Consider the following 12,523-nt stretch of genomic DNA (forward strand, 5'->3'; position numbering starts at 1 on the left):
AACAATACAATAAATCACAATCCTCCACTCCCAGACGAGGATGGACAGACAGATTAGAAAGGAGGACCTTAGAGGGTGAGCTCAAGTAGGATGGTTGGGAGACAAAGTCAGAGAGGCGAGATTGTGTTGGTTTGGATATGTGCAGAGGAGAGATGCTGAGTATATTGGGAGAAGAATGCTAAGGATAGAGCTACCACGAAAAAGCAAAAGAGGAAGACTTAAGAGGAGGTTTATAGATGTGGTGAGAGAAGACATGCAGGTGATGGGTGTCACAGAGCAAGATGCAGAGGACAGGAAGATACAGAACCAGATGATCCACTGCGGAGACCACTAATTGGAGCAACCAAAAGAAGAAGAAGAAGAAGAAGAAACTGGCATAGCTTAGGAAAACGCGGTAACAAAATAAAATTAAATGATTAATTCAGTTCTGCAGCTCTTGACATGGAGGACACTGCTAAAGTCTGATTGAATTAAAAGTATAAGCATCTCTCAAATTAGCTTACATTTAAATTTCACAAGTATCGTTACCACGTATGACCTGGGTGAGTGTCCTCTTCACATTCACACTTGGCACACTAAAAATAGTTCTGCCTAGTTAGTCTTTGGGCAGAAAAACTCTAAAGTTGTGCATTGATTGGTTGGTAGTATTGTGTTGTTTTCATATGTTGGCAAAGGTACAGTAAACAGAAATCAAATTGGTAAATGTTTAAAGGTAATCAATATACTTCCATTTCAAAGTTAAGTTAGGACTGTAACTGCGTTGTCACCATCACTGTAAGCTACCTGCTAGGCTGGCAGGTTAGAGGCAGAGCTACATGTTTATTTATACTGCTGCTCAATGGTGATATTTTTTCATTTGTGTGACACAGATTCAATCTTTATAGAACACTATGAGATGTAAAAAAACAAAAAAACAACTACCTGAAAAGAGTTGTGCTGTCCTGTGTCCGGACACCCTGTTTAATGTCCCAAACTGGAAATCAATCAAATCAAAATCATAATATTATTATTGTCATACTCGATCCTGTGAAAATAATTCTTCAGAGTCGAAGCTCCATCCTCTTCTAAAGCAGGTCCCAGAATGAATGCTGACTTCTGGATGAGCAGTGATTTATATATCCGGGGGGTCAGAAGAGGCGGGGCCAGAGGTCAGGTCACTCGTCTTGCAGTGGCTCCTCCTCCTACAGTCCAGAGGAGATGGAAAGCATGTCAGTGGCTGAATTTTACCCTTTCTCTTCCCACCGTGACAATCCAAACCAGTACCTGTGAGAGACCCCCTCCCACCCCCCAAAGCTTACTTGATTGACAGGCGAGTCTCTTGGTTGCTGGGAGGTGTCCTGGAGGTTCCGCTCATCACAATGGCTGTTGTCATTTAAATCCCGGTGCAATGCTCCCCTCACTATCCATCCATGATTTGGGTATCAAAAACAGCACATTTTTTCTGTGTGTCTTTTTAGTGTTTTTTGATCTTGAATCCTTGATATTCTTTTTGACTACGATCTTTGGTATACGTTGTGGTTTTGGCATCGTGGTCATATTGACTCTTGGTTTTCGCCCTTTTTCTGTTCTATGCTGATTAGAATGTTTACTGTTTTTCTCACGGTTCAGTTCGTTGACAATGCAGCTTGTAAAGTGCCAGTTTTTATCTCTTGCTCACATCATTTTGCTGGCAGTAATTCCTCGAGACCACACAAACGTATTTTCACCATTTCATCCTTTTTTTGTCATGTAGGGCAGCTACAAGTTCAGGATCTGGTAAAGATTGCGGATACCATTGGACAGCTAGCCATTGCTGGAAACCTCAGTGCAGCAGTTGGGGTTAACGTCACATCTGTTGGCATCGTAAAGCCACAACCAAGTCCAGGTGACCCTGCATGGGCTGAGGTAGGTGATGATCACAATAAACCCCCTTTTATAACTGGAAAACAAAGGCAGTTGCAGAGGGGTTTTTTGTTTTTTTTTTTTTTCTCTAATACACATTTTAAGAAAGCCAAAGGAGATGTGAGAAGGTTTGAGGCACCACTGCCTGGATGAAACGTGTTGTGCAGACGCAATTCTGCTGTGACTGCCAGCTTCTGGCTGGCTTGTGGGTTTATTTAGGTCCAAAATGCAGGTGACGGGACTTCCGCAGTGACACCACCGGCTCTCCAGCCTGCAACTGACAGACCAGGGGACACAAGAGGGAAAGATGTGAGTGACAGCACCAACCTGTGGTCCGATGTGGAATTACCGGTAGTGTAGAAGCCCAGAAGATGCCCCCCTCGTATGCACACGTGTGTGGCACTGCATAGACTCAAAGTGGGTGAGATGTGCACAGGAAGTAAGCTCAACTTTTGTCTCAGTGTACCTTGAGAAAGAGGCAAAGAATTAAAAGAGATCAATTTTACATTTTGGAGTACAGAAAGAGTTAGATGTTTAGTAAAATGTGAACAGGCCAAAAATGTAAATCCGTGGCTTTGTGGTGTTCCAGTCCATTTTCATATCTGCTAAGCCAGGGGTCTCAAAGGGCTTACTTTGTGACCTTCTTTTGCTGCTAGTGAAATGTCCTTCTTTTACCCTCATTTTAATGATGTTGCTTCTCAAATTCAGAATCCTTCATTGTTTCTTCGCCAATGTCCAAACGGCAAAAAGAGACAACGTGGGACAACAGATGACCGGCTGACTCAGGGGTCTCAACACCATTTTTGCTCCAACTGTTCCATACTGAGAAGTTAAATCCTGCTGTTAATGAAAGCTGCTATTTCATTCTGAGGCTTATTTATGTTCGCATTCAGTTTTACCAAAAAGCTTCCGAGACGGCTGATTTTGCACCATTCAGATGTTTTGTTGTGCAGAGCTGACCACTTCTTCCTAGAACTTCACTTTGTATAATGAAAAGTCAAGCCAATGAAAATGAAGGCAAATGAAGAACGTTTCACTTGCAGCAATAGGAAGTCACACATGGGGGTGAATGAGGTCAGCTAAGCAGGACATCAGTCGCCTCGCTTTGCACCTCATTAGTGTTTAGCTGCTGGTTAAGGAGAAAAATGAAAAGATCTCAATCTTAGAAGGTCAGATGATTCAAATTGAAGCAACAGAAGGAGTCGGTCACCCATCAAGAAAGTGGCTGGAACAAAAACCTACAGCCACCTCTGCCCCCCATGATCTGAGTTTGGCATCCCTGCATGTGCTTAACCAGAATACAAACCGGGCACCAGACGCAGGCAGGGCCTGAAACACGCCATGCAATCCTTTGTGGCAATAAACGGCACCAAGCCGGTGTGGTGTTATGGGTCCACAGCTCGTTGAGAAAAGGCCATTCATTTTAAATAGATAATCACCGCACCGAGGCGGCTTCGTGGGCGATGTTGTAGCGAGCCGCGGGGCAGTCGTCGATGTGGACGTTTCTCGCCGTGTGCACAGGTGAGGAACTGCCCACATTCGTGATTGCTCCCGTGGCTAATGCTACAGCCGTTTTAAAAAGAAGCGCGAGTCGGTTTTGCGGGGAGGTGTAAGAAACGATCGGAGAGAAAAAGGTAAGGAAAGAGGACGGAGGTTACAGGGAGCGAGGAAGCATGCGGTGCAGGAGAGACAGACACGTTTAGCGTGCGTGTGGTGAGCGCGCGATCGAGCGCTCATGGGCAGCTGCAAGGAAGCTGGGTGTTAGGCCGACACCCAGGCGCTTGAGTTGAGGTTGCTCCCGCTGAGCGACCATGTAGTGGGAGTGATCAGGTGAAAGCGACGGGCCGCAGAGAAGCCGCGGAAAGGCAGCGGAAGTCGGGAGGCTTGGTGGTGGAGTCCCCAATGTGTGCGTCCTGGTCATTGGTGGACATCAAGTCTCGGGGACTGGGATGAGTGCCATACCAGAGCCAGGGATCGGGAGGTCTCCAGTCTCGTAAAAGTGTAGAGGAGGGCAGCTGCAGAGAGCGTCTTGCCTGCTGCTTGGCCCATACGGGATAAGCAGGTGAGACGCTAATAAACGATGCACCGGATTTGTTTGTTGTTTTTTTAAGACTGCTTCCATAAGAAGATTTTAACCTCTGGTTTTTAAAGGATTGTTTTTTCTATTGATATTGAATGAACTGCACTATTTATTGGAACACTGTTTTGCTTTGATGGACAGTTTTAAATAAAAGCACTTTTGCACTTTTTACCTTCCCCTTGCTCAGTAATTTGCCTCCATTGACTAGCTCACTCGGTTACATTATCGACGGTGTTGGGTTCAAGTGCTTCCAACAGCAATGGGAGTGCGGAGCCAGAACCCACATCGTCACAGCCGGAGGACATTAATGTTTCATTATTAATCATCGACGGTGTCTGCTTCTAGTCAGACCAACCCAAGCCCGCTTGTTAAGTTTGTTGTGCATTTCTGAAACTCTTTATTACTTCATGTGAATGACTGGCACAGAGGTGAACATAAATATGGCTGGCGGCTTTCACTTTGAAGTCAAGTACTTCTATGTGACTTCGTTTTTTTTTATTGTTTTTCTAGATGGCATCTGCTCCAGTGACGACAAGAGACAATTCAAATACAAGTTATGTGTCGACTGTGACCAGTCTGGTGATTGTCAAGGAGCCGATCGTGGGACAGCAAGGAGGTCTACTGATTCAGCAGCCATCCATTATGGCCGTGGACCAGAAAGTAAGACAAGTCACGCCTGAGAGTCAGGAAGAAAACAAACAAGGCTGATTTGAATTGGCAAGAACAATAAAAATGAAAGTAGGATTGTGAGTGGCATGATAGATAGATAGATAGATAGATGTGAAAGGTACTATACTATATGCATACAGACTGATTAAAATGAATGGCACTATATAATAGATAGAGAGATAGCCATGAAAGACACCTTGACTCCAATTCTAATTCTGTCCTGACAGTATTGAGTGCAAGGCCGGAACCAAACTTGGATGGAGCACCAGTCCATGACCGGCCCATTCGTGGTCACTCCCAAACAGGATTAATTTAGATATTGTAGAAAAAATTTAAAACTGGAATATCCCATTGACTCAAGTATTCAGACCTTTAACTCAGTACTCACTCGAAGCCCCTTTGACAGCCATTCCAGCCTGTAGTCTTCTTGGGTTTGATGCAACACGTTTCACACACCTGGATTTAGGGATTTTCTGCCATTCTTCTCTGCAAATTCCCTCAAAGTCTGTCAGTCTGAATGGAGACCCTCAGTGGACAGCTGTTTTCAGGTTAGTTTGACGATGTTTGATTTGGTTCAGGTTTGGTCTCTGGCTTGGCCACTCAAGAGTATTCACAAAGTTGTCCATAAGCCATTGCTTGTTGTCTTTGCTTTGTCCTCCTGTAAGGTGAACCTTCAGCTACGTCTGTTTTCATTAAGGACACCTGTACTTTGCTGCATTCCGATTTTCCTCAGCCTCATCTAGTTCCCCAGTCTCTGTTACGACCTCCACTGTGCTTCACTATTGGAATGGTATTATGTAGGTGATGAGCAGTGCCCAGTTTCCTCCAGACGTGATGCCTAAACTGAGGCCAGATGGGTCAATCCTGGTTTCATCAGACCACGGAGACTTGTTTCTCACAGTCCTTTAGGTGCCTTCTTGTAAGCTCCAATTGGGTTTTCATTTGTCGTCATAAATCCCAGATTGGTGGAGGGCTGCAGTGGTGATTGTCCTTCTGGACGTTTTTTTCCATCACACCACAGATTCTGTGAAGCTCATCCAGAGTTACCTTCAGGTTCTTCTCCCATGATTGCTGAGTTTGGCTGGGTGGCCAGCTGTGGGATGAACTGTGGTTCTTCTATTTAAGAATTAAAGGAGATTTTTGTCCTCTTGGAAGTCTTTAATGCTGCAAAACCTTATTAATTCCACCACCTTCACCAGATCCGTGCCTCGACACAGTCCTGTCTCTAAGATCTGCAGGCAGTTGTTTCGAGCACACAACTTGGTGAAATGAGTTCATCAAGAACACAGGGACACAGCTGGACACATTTTAAGGGTAAATTTCACAAACTTTAGGAGGGTTTTCTTCACACAGGAACCATAGACACATGGAATACATGACCAAGTAGTGTGGTGGACAGCAGAACTTTAGGGACCTTCAAAACTCGACTTGATGCTATTTGAGAAGAATTAAGTGTACAGGACTGGAGTGTTTTGTGAGGCTGAATGGCCGGTTCTTGTCCAAATTGTTTTAACATTCTAGCTGTAGGACCTTCTACAGACAGCTATGGGCCTTTCCTGGCCAGTCCAATCATTAGAATTAGCCACAGGTGGACTCCAAACATCTCAATGATGATCAGTCGAATGGAGTGCACCTGAGCCAAAGCAAAGGGTTTCATTACTGGCATCAATGGGATATTTTCAGTTTGTATTTTTCATAAATTTGCATAGATTCCTAAAATCCTGTTTTTGATTCGTCAATACGGGGTGTTGAGTGTTTCTTGATGAAAAAAAAAATGAATTGAAACGATTTTGGCACAAGGTTGCAACATAATAAAATGTGACAAAAGTGAGGGGGACTGAAGACTTTGTGAAGGTTACTATATTTTATAGTGAGACCTTTATAACGCTGTGTATCTGAATGCTTGTTTAGACTCTTATTTATTGTATTGCATACATTTTGAAACTTTATTTAAAAAAAAAAAGACAATAGAAGCCTGATTGCTCTCTCTTTGTTTTCCAGGGTGCCTGTGTGTCTGTCGGAGTGACGTCCTTTGTCCTGACAGCAACCTTGAGAAACCAAAGTAACCAGGACATTACTGGTCTCGAAGGGAACACCACAATCTCATTTTCAAATTGCTGGGCAAACTACACGGACCTTTTCCTCACAGTCAAAGGCAGGTGTCTCTTGTAATACCACAGCCACTAAGCTGTCATGTTGATGGGTACACACTTTACAGAGAAGATGCCATAGGAAAAGAACTAGGAACATGCAGGGCCTTTGAGATCACATGAAGCGAGGTCAGCATCACACATCTCGACTTGTAGTCACAGAGCATGTCACTTAATGAGTACCGTGAGGATGTCACATTTCACAAACAGCAGTTGCAGGGGATAACGGATTACAAAGCGTAACCTGTGACTCGTTATCCCCTGTAGATCAAAGGGTAGGGCTTTGATCTTACCAGACGTTACCTCAGTGGTCCTCCAGGGTTTTCTCCTCCTTCTCCACCATAAGGAAACACGAGGAAAAAAAAAGTTAGCTGCGGTGTGACACTTAACACCTTTCGCATATTTGTCTTGTGAAAACCAATAGAAAGCTCCTCATAGCCACAAACATACATATTAGTAATAATAATGAGGCGATAATTATTTTTAATGCAATATTTCTTTTTCAGCTTTCAAAGATTGGTGCATCAATTGGTTTTCAAAATGTATTTTAAAAATTCTTCTTGCAGGACAGAGTGTGATAATGGTCTTCACGATGAACAACATCAAGTCGATGTCCAGATCCCTCTCAACTGATGCTGCGAGCCCTTTGGCAACCAGCAGCAGCACAACGAGCACCACGACCAGCACAGTGCCGAGCGGCTCCAGCTTGCCATTGAGCAGCTCCAGCTTGCCACTGAGCGGCTCCAGCCCGCCGTTGAGACCCTGGCCCGCGTTCATCGCTGCTCTTCTGGGTCTGCTCCACTTCCTGTTGTTCAAAGGATAAATGGCCTGGCAGACTTAAGAAAGACGTATCGTTATCGTTTATCTGTGCAGGCGTTATTGAATGATTTCTTAAATATATCCATTATTTTATACATTTTTGCTTCCTGCCTAGTGATAAATATTATATTTGTGTGAATGCTTACTGCACATGGGCACACTAATCATTTGTGTAATGTACTTGATTCTTCTTCCTGATCTGAAAATGATTTGTGCTTTGTGAATCTGAATGCACTTTAATAAATCTGTTTATGCTGATTTTTACGCATTATAATCTTGTCTGATTCATTTACAACGAGTCCAGTCAAGTCCAAATCCCGCTGGCTTATCGTTACCCAAGAATGCCAAACAAAATCAATTCAAGCAGACTATTAAAAATTAAAACAAAAAAAGGAATTGCAAGACGTAAAACACAAGATATCCTTCCAGAAAACATTTCAATTTGAATTTGAAGTAACAGGGCTGTTCTATGACAGGGTAAGCTCTGAGACAGTTGGATGTTTAGAAGAGTCCGTGCCACCCAACAGCACTTAGAAGAGCAGCCCCCGACATGCCAGCCCACCCCATGGGGTTGTCACACCAGCATATTCTCCGTCTTCCACACTCTTGGTAGTTATAAGTATGAATGGCTTATTCACAAAAAGTCCAGGATTGCCGATTATAGAAAAGATTTGGGGTTTGTCCAGGCTCCCCATTTAATATAAATAAATAGAATAAAATCGAATGTGAAATCCAAGGGGAATACTCGGACGTCTCTCACACTGTGACGCCTGAGCTTTGTTGGCTCTTCCAGTCTTTAGATCTTTTCTTCAATGTCTCCTCCTTGGACTTCATCTTTATCAGAAGTGGGATCATCTGTGAATGTCGGCTCGCAGCATAATCAGTCCTTAAAAGGGTCCCATGGTAGAGGAGGTGAGACCTCCTGGTGAAGACAGGCAGCGATGTTAAAGATTGTTGTGGGACTCGTCCTCAGGTCTATTGGGTGAAAAAGAAGGGGACATTAGTCCTGAAGTACTTGTAGTGGAGGTGTTACCTTACCTGAGCCTAAAAGATGTCCATTGTACACACGAGTACAGCTGTGCTGCTTTTATAAGTTATTGTTATGGTAATGTCTGCAACATCAAGAAGATTTGGGTGAGTGTTATTTAAACAGGAGGGCATCAAAATCTATAAAAGAGAGGCATCTGTACAGTTATGAATAAGGAAACATGTTACAATAGCGAGCCATAAAATCAGCCACGGAAAGGAGCTGAGATCCTTACAAGCCACCCGCACTGGCACCGCACTTCGCTATGTTCTTATTAATAGTTTTCATTTTTTTCACTCGCGGTACTTCTTCAAAGCATGAAGCGTTTTTGACAATGCTGTGTGGATACTGCAGACTACAAATGTAAGGGGTGCTTGAAAACCCCTTTCTCTGTGTGTAATAAGTGACACAGTTGAAACTGCTTTTCCCAATCCTATCCAACAGATGGCGCATCACAAACATTAGCACCGCTTTTACAAACTGGGCAGGCACAATGCACTGCAAGTGCTAACGCTGAGGTCTGCGTTGACTACTTAGATTTCAACCAGTTTTAGATGAGTAGCACAGCTAGTATACTATAGAAAATGGTAAGGCCTGTCACAAAGTACTGAAGCTAGCACCTTGATCTTAGTCTTGATTGAAAGCGTATGACATGAGACGTGCTAGTGAATCAACACATTTGAGGTAGCACCAACCTCAGCAAATTGACCTGCTCTTGAGAGTTTCTTATGGCAAAGTGATAGGCAAACAAAGTGGTATGGCAGATAGAAAAAATCAGGAGTGGTCTCCCCTTGACTTTCTCATATACTCAGATATGGCGATGGATATTTGAGGTGTAATATGCAAGACAAGGATTATATTTTTATATGATGTGCATTAAAGAACCATCAACAACAAATCAAATCAAACTAGCAATATATTGAACAATTATTAAGTTAAGTTGAATAAATCGGTCTCTGCATCTGCATGAATAAAAAAGAATTCAAGTATGTGTTCAGGTAAAGTACCACTTCCAGGTGATGGATTTGACCCAAAAGTTAATAAGATCTACAATTTTGGTGTAACAACCACATGCCAGATTTCATCCATCTATCTTGTTGCATTTTTGAGTTTTCATATTTATACTCACACACAGACATAATTCCAAAAAACGATAACATTCATCAAAATCTCGAGGTTCAATTTTTTCATGATTAATATACTTTCTCTATACTTCATATATGAGAAAGTAAAACGAAGATGGGTGATATCTGCTGAGTATCAAGCAAATTACAGAGGTCAATGACATGGCAAAGAACACCAGAATAATAATAATAATAATAAGAAGAAGAAGAAGAAGAGCAGTAACATCTGCTGAACATCAAGTGCTGGGTACAAAATGCAAGAATGACAAAGGTGGAGAACGTGATCTTCATCAAAAGCTTATGACCTGACGTCCTGGTAATTCAAAAAAAAAAATGGAGGTGGTGGCAAATCTGGAAAAAAATTACCTGCGCTGGTGAAATCAAATTAAATCAAATCAAATTGTATTTATCACATACAATAGGGAGTGAAATGTGAAACCAATGATGGTCCCTATAAGAAGAATATTAAGGCCAATAACCATAAGACATGATTTTATAAATAAAACATGTGCTAAATAATAACTTCATAAACAACTTCAGCAGCTTAATGTAAGAGAGTTAACAACAGGCGATCGTGTAACCCGAGATGCCTTCATCCAGATGTGTATGGACTGTGGACAGAAGCTCCTCCTCAGTCTCTCTGAATCGGACTTCACTTACTTGGCTGCTGTTGGGATGTTGTTGAAGTAGGCTGACATGGCAGGGGCGCCCTCAGCCCCCAAGGAAGGCGCTCGGAGACTTCAGAACAGACTGCAGAACTCAGCTTTATTGTATGGCGCACATACAGACTCCTTTAAGATGGAACAATGAGCCTCTAGCAATTGGCACCTTTTACTTTTATTCCAATTCTTCTCATTTACAGTAAGCCATTATTCTTCCTCATCTGATTTCTAGCACTCCATTACTCTCTTTCCCTGCCCCTAATTAATCTACCATTATCTCTCAGCTGGGTGGGTGTCAAACTCTCCCAGCGCTTACCAATTATTTACAAACCCAACAGTTTACATTCCCCTTCTCATCAAGGGGTCCATCTCATCTCAACTCTCCTGCATGTCCAGACTTTAACTTTGAGAGATAATGGTGGCCTGTGGCTTACAAAAACATTATACAAAACATATAGGCGCGAGCTTTTTAACGTCTAACTCTCATATCTTAATACTTAATAAAATACACCGTCTACTTTTCTTATGTGGTTATAATACATTTCTAATACTTTGAAATGACCAATTATATGAATATATTTTTCTATAATATTTGCTGTCACTGATCATTTTCTTGGCCCTGGTGTGACATCTCTTATAGATGTAAGTATAACTACTGATGTAGTCCTGTGGCGGGCTGTTCCCAACGAGGCAGTAATACTTCGAGTCGGAATGGATGTGTAGACGTTCTAAAGTATCTGGGAGGGCGGCCTGATGGATACGAGGCGGTAAAGCCATTGTCATACCTTCTTTACCAAGGTGTCGGTGTGTCTGGACCTCTAGAGGTTCCACTCCCTCTGCTCAAAGAAATCTCACAATGGCGTGTTGCTCAACAATGGTGCAGAGCATCCATGTTCATGTTGACTTTGGCTTCAACCCGACTAACGGCAGAGCGTCTTTGAATTACCCATAAGCCATCATAAACAGGTTGTATTCCGTCTGCTTTAATCTGTTGCAGTTACTGCATAGACTGCATACTGCAATTTTGAAATTTCCTTTAGCTTTTGGTTTATTCTCCTATCTTAATATATTATAACCAAACACTTTTTGTATATTTTGTACCAAATAAAAGCGTTAAAAGAGATTCGCCCCTCGTTTTTAGAAAATTCCCTGAACTTTTTGTATTGTAGCGACAGATTCCACTGACTTCCCAGGAGGCTATGCGGCGCTGCAGCTAAATTAAACAGTTAATTATGATTTGATTTATGCTGTATTTTAAAACAATTTTGTGTTTAATGTTGGGTTATAGCTTTTGGTAACGGGAGTGTTTTATTCAAGTTTAAAGGGGAGGTTGGCGTTTGCCCACCACTACTAACTGATGCTGCCTGGTGTGTGAGTCTGGGTATCGGGACTAGAGTAGGGTGCTGATGAGTACAATATTGCCGTTTTGTAGTGATCGCATTACTTGTATGTACAGCTCTACGAGTATTAAAAGAAATTGTTTAAATACACTGAGTGTGTTGTGCTTCACAACATAGCTGGAGTGGCTCCGTCTGGCTGGACGCGATCTGTACATGATTTTGAAACGAAACTTCTTTCACTTTGTCGGTTAAGCAGGATCCGCTGACCAGATTACTTTCTAATTTAAAACCCCAAATTTTGCACTGCAAAAGGAGATGCATAACATTGATCCTTCAAATCTCTAATATGTTTTGTCGTTAACATTTACCGTCTCGTAATCTTATTCCATTAACATACAAATGCACTGCAAGCAAGGAAGAAGCGTCAAAGTTAGCCTGACTTGTATATCTGGTGATCAACGATCCACAGCTTTATCAGCAATTGCAGCAAAACCATGAGGATTCAGTGGGATGTGAAAAGCCTTACCAACCTTATTTACCACAGAATATTACTAGTATGCCATGTTTGCAGAAATAAAGGTTTATTTATTTTATTATTGTAAATATTGTAGGAAGGTGGTGATGGTGATGTGTTCTTAAATGACAGTCCAAGATAGTAAGATCGTTTATGAGTCCACAAATAGCGTAACAGCAGGACGCACACACGCCGTCAGCGCAACTTCCCAACACGTAGGACGGTCGCTAAGGTCCTCCCGATAGCTGTCTCCGAAT

The 12,523-nt window shown here is 42.4% G+C and overlaps 1 protein-coding gene across 1 annotated transcript in view; it reads left to right on the forward strand.

The window, feature by feature from the left end:
• The window catches only part of LOC120515531 (fibrocystin-L-like), a 146,851-nt gene extending 138,994 nt beyond the window's left edge, over positions 1–7,857 (forward strand). Inside the window, 4 exon segments of the mRNA XM_039736592.1 lie at positions 1,733–1,884; positions 4,472–4,621; positions 6,632–6,785; positions 7,347–7,857. Of these exon segments, the coding sequence (XP_039592526.1) occupies positions 1,733–1,884; positions 4,472–4,621; positions 6,632–6,785; positions 7,347–7,603 (713 nt within the window). The 3' untranslated portion in view covers positions 7,604–7,857.
• Positions 7,858–12,523: the final 4,666 nt, after the last annotated feature.

This window comes from Polypterus senegalus, chromosome 15 (genome assembly GCF_016835505.1).
Source record: "Polypterus senegalus isolate Bchr_013 chromosome 15, ASM1683550v1, whole genome shotgun sequence".
Taxonomy (NCBI): Eukaryota; Metazoa; Chordata; class Cladistia; order Polypteriformes; family Polypteridae; genus Polypterus; species Polypterus senegalus.